The sequence below is a fragment of the Nansenia antarctica genome, assembly GCF_963989245.1.
Source record: "Nansenia antarctica genome assembly, chromosome: 8".
NCBI lineage: Eukaryota > Metazoa > Chordata > Actinopteri > Argentiniformes > Microstomatidae > Nansenia > Nansenia antarctica.
Window position 1 is genome coordinate 29,727,815 of NC_137678.1, and position 19,202 is coordinate 29,747,016.

The window sequence follows — 19,202 nt, forward strand, 5'->3', positions numbered from 1 at the left end:
GTTTGTGTTTACCTCTGTTGTTTATTTTCTCCACATGTGTGTGTGTGTGTGTGTGTGTGTGTGTGTGTGTGTGTGTGGGCGATGTATGTTCGTGTGAGTGGTCTGCGCAGGGGGTCTGGCGATAGGGGCTGTGTGTATGAGTCAGTGCTGCAACCTGAGGCGGGGGAGGTAGATGTGTGTGTGTGTGTGTGTGTGTGTGTGTGTGTGTGTGTGTGTGTGTGTGTATGTGTGTGTTGTGCTCCACAACAGGCAGCTGTGGGGGCCTGTCTGGGTCCAGACATGGTAAACAGGGCTATCGTGTCAGAGGATCTTTATCTGGGCGAGCAGGCAGCTTCCTGTGTGTGCCAGACCCCACCTCTTAATCACACACACTCTATTACACACTGCAGAACTGCTGACTCTCAGCCCCCATCACACACCTGGGGCTCACAGCTGAGGACATAACTCACACAGCTCCGTTACGATGTCTGTCTGTCTGTCTGTCTGCCTGGGTTTTATAACGCTCTGTCTGCCTGTTAATCAGTCTGTTTATCTGCCTGTGACATCCTACTACTATCTGTCTGTCTGTCTGTCTGTCTGCAACATCCTACTACTGTCTGTCTGTCAGTCTGTTTATCTGTCTGCTTGTGACATCCTACTACTGTCTCTCTGTCTCTGTCTGTCTGTCTGTCTGTGACATCCTACTACTGTCTCTGTCTGTCTGTCTGTCTGTGACATTCTACTACTGTCTCTCTGTCTGTCTGTGACATCCTACTACTGTCTGTCTGTCTGTCTGTCTGTCTGTGACATCCTACTACTCTCTATCTGTCTGCCTGCCTGCCTGCCTGCCTGCCTGTCTGTCTGTCTATCTGTCTGCCTGTGACATCCTACTACTGTCTATCTGTCTGTCTGTCTGTCTGTCTGCCTGCCTGCTTGTCTGTCTGTGACATCCTACTACTGTCTGTCTGTCTGTCTGCTTGTCTGTCTGTCTGTTAATCAGTCTGTTTATCTGTCTGCCTGTGACATCCTACTACTGTCTATCTGTCTGTCTGTCTGTCTGTCTGTCTGCCTGCCTGCTTGTCTGTCTGTCTGTCTGTGACATCCTACTACTGTCTGTCTGCCTGCCTGCCTGCCTGCCTGCCTGCCTGCCTGCCTGCCTGCCTGCTTGCCTGTATTGCATTACTGTATGTCTGTCTACCTGGTGATCAATCTGTCTGTCTGGCCATATTAGCTTCAATGTATTTCTAATTCTATATATCATCTCTCTGTACAAAAGCATGTGTGAACCCCCCCCCGCCACACCCCCCCACCCTCCCCCCCACCCCGACCTCCCACTACTACGTCCATGTTCCAGTGGAGAGAGTTGACGTGCCGAGCTCTAATCAGGTGGGCGATTGTTTGTCTCTGTGACTGTGAGAACCACATCAAACTACCCTCGGTGCTGGTCACTCCTCTCCTACTCAGCCCAGGCGCTACCCCGCCCCGTCCACATCTGCCCCGGGGAGTCTCTCGCTGGGTCTCTACCGCTGATACAGCCCCGACGGTCCGACCGCCCGCCCGACTCACTTTCACGACAGCCGAGAGAAACATGAAAGGGACATGAAAAGCCCCGGCCGCTACCAGGCTGCAGCAATTACACCCAAAGTGCGTGTTTTTAAACGGCCTGCCGTATGAGTCACGGAGTATAAGAGCAATTCTCTATTACTCCACTGCCAAGTGCTGCTGCACAGATTGGGGGAGCACAGGTGGTCGTGGATTTGAGATGGAAGCCATATTGGAGGGGGAGGTGGGGTGGAGGACTTGTGTCTACCACAATACCATAGTCCAGACATCAACTGCAGTCAGGCAAACATTATGCTACGAACGTTTTTATCGGCATGGGCAGGTGGCTTTCCAGTGGTCTGTCATACGAGTACTGTATGAAGCCTTCTCGTCACGGGACGAAGCCTTGAACAGACAATTCCTCTTTTTTTCGTTCTTTCCTTTTTCATGTACGGTACTTTAAAAACCCTTTTTATTCCATACACATGAAACCTCAACCTAACCCCCGAATCCAAACCCTGGGGATCACCGTAGCAGTTACAACGCCGACTGAACTCTTCCAAAAGGGCCAGTGAGTATACATACATTAATCTCCCCACGTGTTTGTACGTATGGGTTAGGGTTAGGGTTAGCTGTACCGCCGTATCTCCCATTGACTGTATCTGGGTCTGAACAGGCCGCCTGCTCTCCCTAGCCTACAGTCAGTGGGCCCCCTGACGCAGGAGCCCTGGGGATGCTCTCCCTAGCCTACAGTGGGCCCCCTGACGCAGGAGCCCTGGGCCCCCTGACGCAGGAGCCCTGGGGGTTTTACCGCCATCTCCTCTATGTTGCTCCTAATCTAATCGGCGATGATGACTGGAACAGAGCTGCGCGCTGGGGACCATGAACCCTATGGAGACTGGCCAGCTAAATGAGAGATGTACAGTACAAACAACAAAGTCTAAATTTAGCTGTCTCTGTTTACCCCGAACGGGGTCCTTTTCCCTTCCAATCTCGTAGGGTTATGTTATTCACCACAGTCATGATTACGCTACGAGACCGTAATGGCAGTCACCAAAAAACGAGGCTAAACTGACGCGCTTCCGAAGGTCTTTGAGATGCAAATAGGTGGGGTGGGCTAGGAAGCTAAATTGGAGGATCTGCAGACAAGCGCTAAAGTTGTGTAGGAATACAATGGACTTCAATAGGGATGCTAACAACTTTTTTGTTAGCATCCCTATTGTGCGAAATTACACAGAGGAGACAAGAGACAGTTTTGAAACAGGCTAGCCAGAAACCTCATCAAAGTGTCGGTGGTCTGGATCCTCTTCCTGTGTTGGTTGAGGTTAAGAATACTGGTTTTTCCTCTTCTTCTCGACCACAAAGTTTTTCTTGCGCCATTTATCTTCACAAACACCATGTGTCGTAGGCGACGTATATCATTTCTGTATGAAAACACAATTTTGTCAGTCTAGAGTAATGAAACGTGTATGATGTGCGCATTGTACTGTCTAATCGACTGTCTCATCCAACATCCGTGTCCGGAGAATTCTGTAACCCTTTATGTATCAGGACACAGGTTAAAGTATACATCAAAGTAGATGGTTATACAAGTTATTATTAGTGTTATTGACATGTATGCTTGTTTAGTGTAAGCAAAGATGTAACCCCTCCCTCCCCTCCCTTCCCCCACCCCTCCCCTACCTTCCCCCACCCCTCCCCTACTGTCTCGTGTCCTCTCCCCCTCTTTCTATAATCTTGTTTTCAATCATTGTTTCTATTGTAAAGTGCTTTGAGTTGCATTCATGTACGAAAGGCGCTACATAAATAAAGTTTCACTTCACTTCACTTTCAACCCTGTTTCAGCTGGAACCTACACATGCATTCATGTGGGGTACACCTGGGCATTCAGTGACAGGAATCCCTGTAAGACATCAGCCTTTGACACAAAGCTGCAAGCCCCGAGACTCAACTTCAAAAAGCTCAGACTAACAATCAAAAACGCAACAACACTGACCTCATAACACAACACAGCCATGGCCATCTTGTAACCAGACCTTAAAACCAGAACCTCTGGCATAGAATGGCTGGTGTCATGTTGCAATGACCACTGAAGCATCTGCGTCTGGCTAACAAAAACACTTGCTAAAATGAGCTTTACCAGTACTATGGTGTCTACACAGGAATATAGTGTTGTCATTACATAACCTATGGCATTAGGCTTTCTAATTATCGTTTTTTTTTCTTGAACAGCATGGAAACACAAACATTTGTTCTGTGAAAAAAACTCTGGTTCTGAACAACTAGAAGCTCAATTCTGAACATCAAAGAAGTCTAATTGGACATGTACTAGTGCCAATGAGGTCAAGCATGAGATATTACACAGAAGGTCAAATGGCCTAATGTACAGGAAAATGTCCATTGTTGAGTTGATCATGTTAAGGAAGGAAATGACAGCCAAAAGTCAAGTTTGCCAGCTGCTGTTGGCAGAAACATAATCTAACGTCAATATGAGGAGTCTGAGTCACATTTAATCTGTCATGTAGATCCAGCTACAGCATATGCCTCAAACCCAAATTACTGGAGAATATTATTTAATTTCCTAAACTAATTCTGTGCATAGCTTTTCCACTAATTAGGGGTCAATGGAACATGGAACATGCTGACAATAGAGTATCTTTGAGCATTTCGATGCTCATTTTGTCCTTCAATTTGCACCATAACACCCTATAATGTTTATGGCGTATCACAATTTTATTACAACTACACAAACATAGACAGTAAGGGAAGACTGGGGCCGTGAAATAACACTTTGGTCATTATTGTTACGGTCAATTTCCTGCGCTGGGTCTGTAAAATAATGTAGTTTCATATTATTGCTCTGCGCTTAGTAAGTTCCCCAGCTGTGCTACCAATAGTAAAGACCATTTTATTAAACATAAATACTAAAGACGTTGTAATTGGTCTCATTAAAAAAACGTCCCTTAGCGCCCGAAACGATTTAAGTGCTCAGTTACCGCCTTGCAGTAATACCGTACAGTACAAGGGGACAATTTTAAACATCGGTTATAAACAGTAAAATGAGCCTGTAGTTTGTCTTCAGGGGGCAGTGAGAAGCAGAGAGGCTCATGGGTCTGGACTATACCAACTGACGATGCAGCTGGTAGGTTCAAGTCAGAAAGTCAGAAAGGCACCCTCGGCTACTGGGAAAGTCGATTCACATATGATAAACATTGTAAAACAACGATATATGTAAAACCAGAAGCTAGTTGGGAGGGTCATTCCTCCTGAATGTGTCCGCTAGGTAAATTCAATGTCATAACAACCACAGAGAGATATACGGTAGATACTTCTCTCTCCCTTCCTGGATGTTGTTGATGTTGGCCGGGCTTCAATTCTCATCGCCGATGGCCAGTGAGAGTCACTGGGGGACACAGCAGCGGCTTCCTTCACATTCTCACACAGAAATTGGGGGGGAAATGTGTTTTGGCAACGTGCCACTCAGTAAGTAAGTAAGTAATGGTAATCTGAGCTATGGCGGGAAAAAACTCTGTAGATTTACAACAAGGGACAAGCCAGAACTGCAAGAGGGTACCATGATACAACAGATAATTAATGATAAAGTTTTATTCTGAATATACTGTATTTTTGCACATGAATAAACAACATTTCCAGGATTATAAACATTATGATTTTCCTTTCTGTTCAGAATAAATGACATTATTGTACAAATTTATTTATACACCACTGACTCAGGTGAATCGAGTTCCACAAAAGTGTAACATCTTAAAGCACAATCGAGGGAGATTGACCAGAGATTGCCAAAAGGGCGGCTGGCAAGGGGGGGAGATTGATGGAAAGGTCCACCAATGGCCTGCCATAAAACCACAGGCAGAGAAAGATTGACAGGCAGGCCTGCCTATGGTCTGCCGTAGGGGCGGCAGGTACGGGACACTCCACTCACAGCACACATTGAGCAATTTCGAGGAAAATAGTCTGGAAAAAGCAGAATCCACACAATCCACACAGAGAGCACCAACAGCTTCAAAAACACGTCCAATCACGTTGCTAATATGGTATTCCTGAGGTGACAGCATCTGAGTTGAGCACTTAGAGTGGCATGGAATAACTGACAAACAACTGCGCAACCAACCGATTGGTTAATCCCATCTATTTCCTGAAAGGTTCTCAACCCTGGTCTTGAATGATTTCGCTCAAACAACCCGTGACAGACAGGGATGTGAATACTCTTTTACTATTTTGATTAACAAACCAATGCACTTCTAAGTTCTAACATCCAATTGAGATGATTGACACAGGGTTGTAAACCAACCAGTCAAGTGTTTGAACACCACACACACGTCCAATAGGGCTTCACCTTCAGAGCCCTCACTCAGATTAGGGCGGAACCAAATGCTGTCTCCCCAAGACAAAAGGCAGTAATAGCTGATCATATCATTATCATGAACTAACGCCTGACAGTTATGCTTCCCAACATCATCACACACCAAAGCAGGAGCACACAGAGGATATTTTTTTTTCTCTTTTGCCGGACCCCATCATGCAGCACATACATGGGATTTTGCATTTTCCCATTTTTTAACGTTGCATAAACGTTATTACAGTATATGTTTTCCTGTAATCGAGAGAGAGAGAGAGAGAGAGTCCTATGGCACTTGATAGTCTTGAGTGTTAGTAGTTGTTGAGAATATTAAATACCGGTATGTTAGGTTTCATCACATTGTTTTCGATTACAGTAAAGTTCGACAAAAACATCCAAACAACCAATATGGGACTCGAAGCGGCACCTCGGCCCCCCCACGTACAATTGTTGTTGACATGATGGTGGTCTGCATTTGTTGACGGTACTCGCCACATTCTCCCGTTAACCTCCTACATTTGATTAGATCAATTCAGGAAGTGATTCGGATTTAAAATTGGACAAACTTTTGATGCAATATATACCATATCGTTTAGATTTTATTGAAAAAATCATTGAAATAAAATGCCCTATTTGCAGTCATTTCATTCAAAATTAAATTCAATTAACTTCCTGAATTGAGTGAATTGTAATGAAACTCATCTACTAAACCCCAATCCTGCTGTAAAAGATAAGTAACACACACACACACACACACACACACACACACACACACACACATACATACATAAATAAACAACCAAAACCACAGCATATCATCTACGTATCATCTCTAGAATCACCTTCTGCCTGGTTCAAAAAGAAAACAAATACAATCAATTTAGAAAATATTGTCAGTGTCTGACATGACCCATTTAACAGTTAACGATTAACATTTGCTACAACAATGTTGAATAAAGAAACACAATCTGTCTTTAATCTCCATCAAAGTGATTCCAACTGCGTAATGATTTGGCAAGGCTGATTTTGAACTATCCAGATTTGGTCCTGTATGTTTTGAGGCACATTTCTGTAATTTCTACTGTGTTTGGCAGCTTTTTCTGGTGGAATGAGTCAGCCAATGCGTACAGTACTACAATGCAGTGGTATGGACGGCACTAATCGTGAGCTTAGAATGATAAGGTTCTATCTCCGTTTAGAATGATAAGGTTCTATCTCTGTTTAGAATGATAAGGTTCTATCTCCGTTTAGAATGATAAGGTTCTATCTCCGTTTAGAATGATAAGGTTCTATCTCCGTTTAGAATGATAAGGTCCTATCTCCGTTTAGGGTAGTTCAGAGATATTGAGCGTCAAAGTTTTTACATTCCATTATGTTTTGTGAGATGGAACCTTTGTATTTTATGAATTACTAACTCGAAAATGTCAACATCTTAAAAATAACACCACACAGGCATTAATAAACACCTAATGGATCAGATTATGTAAAAAAACTCAATTTTGACAAAAATTGAGATAGAACCTTATAATTCTAACGTCACGGCATATCAGTGTCAGTCTGGCAATAATATAAGGTTCAAGACTGAACATTTAAATTCCTGTGTGACAACATCTCGTATTTGTAACGGCATATATTCCAGGGGAGGCTGCTGGAGGTACCAATGATAGATACCATTTTTGATACCATTCCATTTCATGCATTATAATGAGCCTGTCCTCCAAATTCTACCTCCAACACCCTCCCCCTAATGTATTCATATAGCACACAACAAGGCACACCAAATGAAACAAAAGCTGGACTGAAATCTGAGCTCATGGATTGTTTTTTTAGACACAATGATGATAATCGATAAACATTAAGATTGTATATACTTGGTGCATTTCACTCCGTCTCAAAGTGCTTTAAAGCACATCGTAAGGGTTCATCAACATCGGGCAGAACAGTGAGAGAAAAACAGATACTTGTCGTATCTAATGTGACGCTGCTCAAACCGAGACAAGTGACGTAGAAAACACAAATATAACGTACCTACGTTAAAACGTTCAGTATCCCTCCTCCTCTTTCTATTCATTTCACACAAGTGGCAGTAAAACCCACATACAGTAACACAGTAGCATGCAGCTATGTCCCTATATCCATGATCAACTTTCCAAAAATAAATAACAAGGCTACTGACCTGAAGAAAGCGTCATGTGTATGCTTCCTTCAGGTCAGTAGCTACACAGTCAAACACATTGAGCTAAAGGGTTCATCTAAGTCTCACAATCCACTTGGCACTAGACATTTTGTCCAATAAGCGCACGCATGAAGCCAGCCAGGGCGCCTGATTGGTTACTGTGCGCTTTGGCAACGAGGGTTAGATTGGAGGCGATGATCGACCGCAAACAGAGGGTGGACTTACAGTACAGGGGCTATGTAATGTGTGGCTGTTAAGGGGTTTGTTTGTGGTTACATGTCATGTACTGTAAATGAACATGACGTCCATACGCAACATATCTCCACAAGCGAACAGCAGTGTGAAAAATAAAGGTGTTGCATATTATTGATCCTTCATTGACATGTCACATGACACAGAGGGGGTACTGGGGGGAAATGCTACTTCTTAAATGGGGGTGAAAACTGAATAGTGCCGACGACAGCATCCAAATGTACAAAAATAAATAAATAAAATAAAGGGGGACAAAGAGTCTTGACTCCCATATAAATAATTTCAGTGTCTCTTATTGCGACGTTAACAACAAAGAAAGACATTAATTAAATAACCGAGTAACTAGCCACTGCAAAACGCTTTCAAAATAAATAAATAATCGACTTAGGGTGAGAAGAAGAACATGACGGCACGTTCGCAAAAGGGAGCAAGCGCAGTTTCTGGCAGTGTTGAATCAAATCCAGGGGATTCTCTTTCATAAAGGGTCATAAACGTCACAAACAACCTAACACAAACAAGCCAGTCGATCCATCTTCTTCCCCCTGACGTTGTAAGGCAGTCCAACCTGTAACCGTCGTAGGGGGAAGACGTCAAACCAAAGGAAGGTCAAAGGTCAAAGGGTCACCACTCAATAATCACCTCTAGAGCCCTAATCTCAGACGGCTGGGGGGGGGGGGGGGGGAGGTCAAGGGTGAAGTTATCGTTATCTTCCTGTGGATGGTAGCTTTCTACACTCTCTCCTCACCCTCACCCCCCCCCTCCCCCCCCCGGGGTGATATGCGGTGTAAACATCTGAAAAGGGAAGTAGTATCCAAAAAAGAGAAGATTTAAAAGAGAAGCGTTCGTCATCGAGGCGGAGGAGGCGGTGGTGGCGTTTACATGCTGGTTGCCCTAGCAGACCGGGGTCAGAGGTCACGAGAGAGGGGCGGTGGCCAGGTGTCCGGGGCTGGCCAGGAGCCAGAGGAGGGCCAGCTGCAGCGCCACCACGCTCCACAGGGACGGGCTCAGGCCGGATGTCCCGCCACAGTCATGGTCATCCTCCTGTCACCATGGCAACAAGGGGTGGAGGGGGAAAGGAGGAAGAGGGGGGGAGGGGGGGGCAGTTAGTGACAGACACAGCCAAGTTGACAACCCCTCTGACCCTGCTCTGTTTGTGGTCTGGTCTAAAGAAAGCGGGGGGTTTGAGTGGAGGTAGGTAGGTAGAGGCCTGTTTAGGGTAACACTTTACATTAAGGTGCATTTAGGTGCTGAGTTATTATTTATAACTACTTTATAATTATAATGATTTGTTTGTTAATCATTTATAAATCATTAACAAACAGCTGTCACTCGTTAGTTCGTATTGTTCGATAACCTAAGTGTAAACTCACAAGCAACAAGTGTCTATCGAACAATATCTAATGAGTTGCTTGTTAATGGTTTATAAAGGAATTATAATCAATTACATAATGTATAAAGTATAATCTACCCCACAATGGACACAGTAATGTCAAATGTTAACACTTTTTTAATGTAATCTATGGATCTAAAATCTCAGTAGCAAAAATAAATAACAGTAATCAAATCTGAGTAGGAAATGACTTATTGGTCATCTGGACTGCTACAGAATAATGCCTTTATCAAACAAACCATCAGCTATGCAATATACTGAACAAATATACAAACAATTATTTGACGTATTTACTGCTAGAAGCGAGGCACTGTGTTAGCTAGCGTCTAGATTAGTAAGCAGATATCAGTACACAGACACAATAGAAGACTGGCAAGAGACAGAGAGAGAGAGATGAACAGATACAAGTGGGAGTGGTATAAAGACTTCAGAGCGAGGAGAGGGGGAACGTGAGAGTGAGCGACAGAGAGAGAGAGAGAGAGAGATGAAGAGAGTCAGACAAAGTCGGAGTGAGAGAGGAGAGAAAGAGAGAGAGAGATGAAGGTGGAGTGAGAGAGAGGAGAGAAAGAGAGAGAGATGAAGAGATTCAGGCAAAGGCGGAGTGAGAGAGGAGAGAGGTGAGAGAGAGAGTGAGAGACAGACAAAGGCGGAGTGAGAGAGAGGAGAGAGGAGAGAAAGAGAGAGAGAGATGAAGGTGGAGTGAGAGAGAGGAGAGGAGAGAAAGAGAGAGAGATGAAGAGATTCAGGCAAAGGCGGAGTGAGAAAGAGAGGAGAGAGGAGAGAGAGAGAGAGAGAGGAGAGAGATGAAGAGAGCTAGACAAAGGCGGAGTGAGAGAGAGAGAGGAGAGAGAGAGAGAGAGAGAGAGAAAGAGAGATGAAGAGAGTCAGACAAAGGTGGAGTGAGAGAGGAGAGAAAGAGAGAGAGCTGAAGAGAGACAGACAAAGGTGGCGTGAGAGAGAGAGGAGAGAGAGAGAGAGAGAGAGATGGGACTGACCCGAGACAGCACATGAACAGTGTCAGCAGTAACATGAGCAGAGAGGAGGCCAATGGCGAGCCTGCGCTCGTCCTGCACATGGCCTCATCCTAACCATCAACAGCCAATCAAAGAGCAGGAAAGAAACAGAGAGAGAGAGAGAGAGAGAAAGAGAGAGAGAAGGTCATGCAGCAAACGTTCCACAGTTAGCAGATAGGTTAAAAATGTGCAAAGTGCATAGCCAGAAAGAAGAAAACAGATTTAGTGGACAAGTAAAGAGATAGAAACAGATGGAAGCATCCACATTGCAGGTGAGTGAGGTGAGTAAGGTTGTGTGTGTGTGTGTGTGTGCGTGTGTGTGTGTGTGTGTGTGTGTGAGTGTGTGTGTGTGTGTGTGTGAGCAAGAAAGAGAGAGTGCAAGCGTACAGTAAGAGTTACTTAGGACTGTTATGATACTCCGAGAAACCAAAAGGTTTGCCACTGGTAAAGACTAGTCCGAAAACAAAACCAAGCATTCAGGAGCAAAGATTTCACACACTAATGATTTTCATTGGTTGGTACACTACCGCAATTCGTTGACTCTCAAAACATACTGTACTGTATGTCAAATACCAGCCAATTGCATGTCTTTGTATGGGAAATCTCTGCACATTGCACATACCATATTCACCCAAAGAGGAGAGTAGAGAAGCAGCCATTTTGAGTCAAAGACGTAACGTTAAGAGAGGATTATGCACAGAGAGAAAAGCACATGCATCACTGAGACATTTTAAGTGTATTTCACGTTTTTCGGCTTGTGAGTTAGCTTATGTGAACATACAGTACATTGAGCTGTATAATAACAAGAGAACAGACATCGACGGAGGTGCCTTACATTGTCATTGTTGTCGAAGCAGACTTCTGGACGTTTCCGGTACCTTGGATTATCAGCCAGTATGCATGGATCTGGACCAATAGCTACGGCGATCCATTCAGGAAACATTTCGGATGGCTCAGTTGATTGGACCGTGACGCTACCAACCCCAGAGCTGTTGGTTTGACTCCAACATGGGCCACATACACTGCATCTACTGAACTGTACTGTACTTTGGCTAAAAAGCACGCTTAGCGGCGACTCGATCGTTTCATCATTCAACCAGAACACGAACCTCACTCACATCAGAACGAATCAGAACAAATCACAACCGACAGGCCCAGAACAACCCAGGGGAGAAACAACATCCTCAATTGGGGACTAAATCAAATAGCCTCCAAATGAAATAAGCCATTCTGAATCAGTGTGTTTCCATTAGGCTAAACGCTAATTAGCCCCAGCCCTGTGTTGGGAGGGGAGTATGGTGGATTTGTTTGTAAGCCTTTCAGAGTGAATTAGCCTTACGCTACCATCTGCCGCACAGAACGAGAGGGGACTGAGCCAGTACTGATTGAATTCAGGTTCCGAAAACATTCTTGTTTCTTGACAATGGTTGGAAGGATACACAGCTGCTTGGCCTGGACTAAAGGCTTGGGATCGCATGACATGCAGGTGAGCTTGGCGTCGGCGATGACGAACACCAGGTTGGTCTTCCACAGCTTCTCAGCGTGGAACTGCCTGAAGAGAGACAGAAACGAGACAGAAAACGAGACGCTGTGAGCCGCCATCCGAGCAACCCATCATTCACAACACACACGTCGAAGTCAGAGATTTGGGACGGACAGATGGAGACACAGGTGGAACTCTCAATGACACTGCAGACTACAGCATAACACATGACCTTCCAGACCTGTACGACGCAGGCCTAACATACAGCATCACATAACATGGAATCACATCTGCCTTTTATTTGATTTGATTTATTTGCAAATACATCGCTTGTATAGTGAAGCTGCTTGAACCCCCCAATCATTGTATCCCAAACATGTAAGCTCTGTCTATACACAGATATGGGGGGGGGGGGGGGCGGGGGATCTGGTCCTGCACTCTACTGCCCCTCAGCCTCGTTGCCCAAACACTCGCCGGTGCCCGTTTGAGAAACGGCCGTTTTTTTTATTTTTATAGCGGTCGTTAAAGGGAAACGTGTGCGGGGCTAATGCGCAGGAACACACTGCGGCAGGCACTCCATTAGAGCGGCGCGAGGGGCCCCTAGAACAGCAAACACACACCGCCCAGGACGACGCAGGTCGTCACTAGTGACTTTACCTCACCTTCAAGGCATGCAGGTTTTTATGGCCTCGCCATGTGGGGGATTCCGTTTTGTCCTGTAGATCGGGTCGATTAGCTTTTTTTGTTTAGTGGGGCATACCAGGACTGCACAGGGGTGTGTTCATAATGTAAACGAATGCGAAACAACGCGTGTCAATGTCAATGGATGGGTTGGGGTCAGTGGCGGCTGGTGATAAACATTTTGGGTGGGGCACAGGTTATGGGGGCATGCTCCACGGGGAAGAATATCAACTTTAAAATCTGGATTTTAGCATGAGAATATATATATATAACTTGTATTAAAGGGCAAACTGCAAACACAACAAAAATATAATGTAGGCACATTATGATGTATCGGACAGGTTGCTAAGTATGTGGCTGGCAAATAAGGAACAAATATTTACAAATCTTATGCAAACACACAGAGAAAGAAAACCATGGAGGAGGGAGACTACTCTACTATATTACCATGAGAGAGAGAGAGAGAGAGAGGCTGAGAGAGAGAGAGAGAGAGAGAGAGGCTGAGAGAGAGAGAGGCAGAGAGAGAGAAAGAGAAAGGCAGAGAGAGAGAGAGAGAGAAAGGTAAAGAGAGAAGGAAAACCATGCACATATCTCTTCTAGTCGTGACGTGTAGTGATCATAAAGGCATTGGACTACAGGCCCATTATCCTGCTGTGAGAGGAACAGGTCGAGCAGGCGCCACAGGTATGGGCTATTACTATAAACACACACACACACGCACTCTCTCATATAGTGTACTGTAGGACACACCTGGTCCTAGCATAGATTAGTATTTCTTATGATGATTGATGGATAGACGATTCCCTTCCTTTTACTTCCCTTAAATGTATTAGTTGTAAGTCGCTTTGGATAAAGGTGTCTGCTAAATGTTAAAAAATGTAAATGTAACACACACACACACACTACTGTAGGACACGCACGCACTGACGCACGCGTACACACACACACACACACACACACACACACACACACACACACACACACTCCGACTACTGAAGGACAAACACACACAGATACAGATTACTGTAGGACACACACACATGCACGCACGCACACACACACACACACACACACGCACGCACGCACGCACGCACGCACACACACACACACACACACACACACACACACACACACACACACACACACACACACACATTTAGACTAACAAACAAAAAAGAAAAGAAAAACAACACTGTCCAACTCCACCAAACCAGGTCAGAAACAAGGCTTCCAGAGTTGTTAAGGCTTTTGATGATTAATCAAAATCCATCTAAAAAATAAAAAATAAAAATCATTGAAAAATAAAATTGCTTCTCATATCTTTATCGGGCTACACTACACGCCGGTGTACTTTAGGAGATAAGCTCCAACATGATATATAGATGTGAACTTTTGTAGCATATTTTGATCATCACATGTTAGGAAAATGTAATCAACATATCTCTGGTATTTACTGTACAGAAGCAAACTATTAAAAGAAGAAATGTTGCTTTGTGATGTCAAAGGCAGCGGCACTAACAATGTACATTAACAATTGTATAAATATCAAATATTCTGATATCAAGTCCAACAAAAACATGTAGACATGAGTGTACTTATAATATGCACTTACTCAGACAGAAGGAGGATTACACCGACGCTAATGCTAATGCTAGCTTGCGAACTCGTAGTGAATATTCACACTTTTTAAAAAGCTGGGACCGGCGTGTACATCGTGGACCTCGTGGACCATGGTGCCGTTCAGCATCTGCTTGGACCCAACCGAATTGTCTTTTAGTTCAGAAGCACTTCTCCCAGTAGCACATGCAGCCGCCTCCATTGTTTCACTTCCAAAGTGAGCCGCCAAAGTCACGTAACAGTAATGAGGTCTACAATTGGCTATGGGGAGTTGCCTCCCCCTCCTCCATCTGGACGATCAATTGGCCATGGCGGAGATCCCTCCCCCTCCATCCGGATATGATGTAATCTAGCATCTATATTTGCCCTCCGGGGCGCATTCTTTGCGCCCCAGCCGGGAAATAGGAGACAGCCAATTGGAGCGCTGCTACAGCTCACGTGTAAGTCAAAAGTATTTGGCCTGCCATAGACTTGCATTCGACCGGCGCCCCGACTCCTCCCCTATGCATTTTAACAGTGAATTTTACACACACACAGATAAAATGTTTATTGTATTGGAGGATTTTTAATGAATGCTGATAGGCGCCGACAGAATATCAGCCGCATTTTGTGAATAAACAATGTTTATTTAAACAAAACTTTTACAAATCGCAACTAGGAAGTGAAGGTGGGGGCGGCGCCCCAGCGCCCTCTATTGGCCAGCCGCCACTGGTTGGGGTGGATTATACAGATGAGTGTGTCTTGGGGTAGACCTGGGTTCAAAACTGTATTTCAAATGTTTTTTTGGTTTTTTTGGTAAGTTATTTAGTGGTAGTCCCCCACTCATATTTTTAATTTGATTGGACAGATAGAGTGAAGACAGACTGGGAAAGTAAGGAGAAGAAGGGAGAGAGGGCACGTCAGCAAGGGCATGGGCCGGATTCGAACCCAGGCCGACCTGGGGATATGTGTGCACTGTAGACTGCGGTGCTAGACCACTGGACCACCCCAGGCCATGGTGCTAGACCACTGGACCACCCCAGGCCACCAAAACAGTCTTTGAAGTAGTATCGTATGGAATTCAGCAGTGCTTCATTGAGTTTGCCTGGCCCAATGGAACCAGTGGACTAGTCCCAAAAGTACAAACTCTGCCCATTCGGCACTCCAGACAGGCCCAAGCAAAAACTCTCAGGACTTGGTCAATATTGTGGAGGAGCCGAGGGAATTGAGGTGAGAAAAACGACGTTGCTGTAATCCAGTCGGGTTGACAGGATGCCTGATAAATCAGGATGCTGGTGGTGGAACAAATCACCTCCCAAACCTTACTATTGGACAGCATTACCGTCCCTTTTGGCATTCAAATTTGGCATCCTTCCCCTTACGCATTGCACTCATTGAGAAGTATTTTGCTATAGTAAGCTGAATGAATAAAGGGAAGTATCCTGCACAGCTGATGATGTAACTGGGAGTTGGAAAAATCATACCGTGTCGCACTGACAAAAAGCTCCACGCAACACCGCTTACTTGTAAAAATTGTTTAGCGATTTAATCACTGAGGTTTAGGCCAAGCGGCCTTCTTCAGTGTGTGGTTACTGCTTCTTTAAAGCTTGTCTTTACAGTAAAGCTCTCCTGGGATCCTGTATCCTTCAATCGGAACCTCGAGTTGGCACCGGGGAAGTGGGTCAACGGTGGGTCAAGCATTCCAGTCCTTTAAGTCTGCACAATGACTTAAGTACATGGCTGACTGAGCATTTTGTGACTGACTTCCTTGTCACAGAAGAGAGAGATCTACTTCTCACTTTAAGTAGAATCTGAGATTCTAGAAAACGTAGAAAAAGCTCTAATGTCCTTGACACATCGGTGGCAAGAGGGGAAGGAGATTCCGTGGGAAAAATGCAACATTGAACAATGAAGTTTCGGTTCGCATTTCTTAAGATGCACACTGACCTTGACATACCTTTTTTTATGTTTTGGTTGTTCAAAAGGATTTGTCGCCATAGCAACACTACATTTTGTACCTTTAAAGGGATCACCTAACAAAATGCTTTCTGTAGATCCTGGTCTGATAAAAGAGCTATTTTCTTGCTTATTTACGCAACATGTTTTAATTTCCTGGCTATTTAGACAAGAAAGACCACTTATAACTTGCTGTGGAGTCATGGTGACCATCTGTTGAATCACGGTACAAGAGTTGGGTTAGAAAGATGAACTCTTACTTTGAACATCATTTAGTGTGGTTAATGTCTGTTGATTCTCACCTGGAGCAGTTTTCACAGTCTAGATTTCCTCTGAAGGACCTCACGCTGTTATCAAAGAAGTACTGAGTCTGTTCTTTGATGCAGCTCTCCTTAGACAACGCATCGGTCAGGTCGTCATCTACATCAGCTGTGGAACACACAGAACACACCCACCACACCCACACACACACACATACACACACCACACACACACACACACACACCCACACACACACAGACACAGACACACAGAACACACCCACCACACCCACACACACACACAGACACAGACACACAGAACACACCCACCACACCCACACACACACACAGACACAGACACACAGAACACACCCACCACACCCACACACACACACACACACACACACACAGACACAGACACACAGAACACACCCACCACACCCACACACACAGACACAGACACAGACACAGACACAGACACAGACACAGACACACACACACACACACACACACAGAACACACCCACCACACCCACACACACACACACACACACACACACACACACACACAGACACAGACACAGACACAGACACAGACACAGACACAGACACACCCACCCACCCACACACACACACACACACACACACACACACACACACACACACACACACACACACACACACACACACACACACACACACACACACACACACACACACACACACACACACCAGAGTTCAGCCTCTTTGGGAGCCAAAACATACAGATATCCATCTACATTTGTAACAATGTTATTGCTCAATTAATATTCCTGCCATATTGTGATCCCCTGATGAATACCTTGCCATGTGCTTAGAGAAAACATAATTACTTTCATGCTGCCATGTCCAATACCTTTTAAGGTCTTGTCATGCAAAACAGTAAAGAGCAGTATGACTACCAATACCATTTCATTAGTATTTCCATCCATATTCACATTACCATTCTCCATAATGAAACCATACCGTAATCAAAATAATAATAATAATAATAATAATAATAATAATAATAACTTTAATTTATATACAAGGGAATGATCGGACAGACAAAACAGAAAACAAACAAAGCAAAAATGAAACAATGACTAGGGGCCAAAGGCCTTGGAGAACAGATGAGTTTTGAGGGCAAAATAGTAGAACGTTTCAGGTTAGGAATCTCACCTGCTTGTAGGAAACTGGGGAACGTGATGGTCATAATCAACTGTTGCAGTATCGACCTAAGGATCAAACAAAACAAAACCAACCAATGATTACAGGGAACCGAATGTGACAAAAACACCCAAACAAATCAACCCTGACTGCTTGAACACACATTAATTATTTAGTAGTATGACAATAGAGATGTTCAGACGTTGACTTTAATGTCCTTGCGGGCGAGGCCGCAAAGCGCATAATTAAAACGCCTGTCTGGAGAAATACTTGCTTTGTTGACACTTGGGATAATGCATTCAACGACATGATTTGTTTATTGGACACATTGCAATGTAAAAAAAACTGAAACATTAAGCAAATGAAGTCAGTACAGAAGGGTGGCTTTGACAAAGACAATTACAGGAGTGTGTGTGTGTGATGACAACTGTTCTGGGAGCGTATCCAGCTGGTAAACAGACTCTGTCTCTGCGTCTCTCTACGTCTGAACAGCTCCACAGTCAAGGACGACTCACCAGGCTGCTGCTGAGGCCCACCATCCAATGTTCAGGAAGTCTGCTATGGTGGGCTGCGAGGGACAAAAGGAAAGGTTGCACGTCACTAAAAAAGGACCGAAGGTGCAAGACACTTAAAAGTGAAACATTCCATTTCTACCAGTTCATTTTGAACCTGACCGTTACATTTAATGATAACAACAACAACAACAACAACAATAATAATAATAATAATAATAATAATTGTTAATAATGTTATATAGTGCTTCCATTACATACCCAGCGCAAACATTTTTTTTAAACATGGAACATTGGGACAGTACCCAACAGGGGCAACATACAAAGCCCCACATTAAAAGCCTGTCTAAACAGGTAGGTCTTAAACTGGCTCTTAACAATGTCCAGACTGTCAGGGGCTCTGACTGAAGGGGGGGCATTCCAAAGTATTCCAAAGGCGTGGTACAGCATTGTCATCCAGGGTCTTAAGTTTGTTTGTGACCACCCCCTGGTCCCTATGTGAAGAGTTGGGTCAGATCAGGCGGGGGGGGGGGGGGGGGGGGGCAGAGGCATGTAGGGCCTTCTAGAGGTCTTTGAAGTGGAGTCGTCTCTTTGACGGGGAGCCAGAGGAACCTCGGAGGAGCTGGGGGGGGGGGTGTGACTACGTGGGAGGGGAGGCCAGGCCAGGAGGAAGTGCATCTCAGTAGCGCGGGAGGTAAGGAACGCACCAGTGAGTTTCTGTGCGACTGTGAAGGGAGAGGCATGATCTGACCACAGGCTTTTCTTATGGGGGGGGGGGGGGGGGGAAGAATGAAGAATGAAATGTTCTCTGATAT

General features: G+C 44.7%; 2 protein-coding genes across 2 annotated transcripts in view; both read right to left on the reverse strand.

Moving 5' to 3' along the window:
- Nucleotides 1–2,338, reverse strand: part of hgfa (hepatocyte growth factor a) — a gene marked incomplete at both ends in the record, with an annotated part of 37,035 nt that extends 34,697 nt beyond the window's left edge. The window contains one exon of the mRNA XM_080538256.1: nucleotides 2,273–2,338. Within this exon, the coding sequence (XP_080394382.1) occupies nucleotides 2,273–2,338 (66 nt within the window). The remainder of the gene's footprint in view (nucleotides 1–2,272) is intronic.
- Nucleotides 2,339–9,221: 6,883 nt separating this feature from the next.
- Nucleotides 9,222–19,202, reverse strand: part of LOC308164104 (voltage-dependent calcium channel subunit alpha-2/delta-1-like) — a gene marked incomplete at its 3' end in the record, with an annotated part of 55,140 nt that continues 45,159 nt past the window's right edge. Inside the window, exons 28-34 of the mRNA XM_080538257.1 lie at nucleotides 18,391–18,443; nucleotides 17,888–17,943; nucleotides 16,731–16,857; nucleotides 12,152–12,264; nucleotides 11,548–11,630; nucleotides 10,691–10,783; nucleotides 9,222–9,350 (exon numbers count right to left, since the gene is read on the reverse strand). Of these exons, the coding sequence (XP_080394383.1) occupies nucleotides 9,222–9,350; nucleotides 10,691–10,783; nucleotides 11,548–11,630; nucleotides 12,152–12,264; nucleotides 16,731–16,857; nucleotides 17,888–17,943; nucleotides 18,391–18,443 (654 nt within the window). The remainder of the gene's footprint in view (nucleotides 9,351–10,690; nucleotides 10,784–11,547; nucleotides 11,631–12,151; nucleotides 12,265–16,730; nucleotides 16,858–17,887; nucleotides 17,944–18,390; nucleotides 18,444–19,202) is intronic.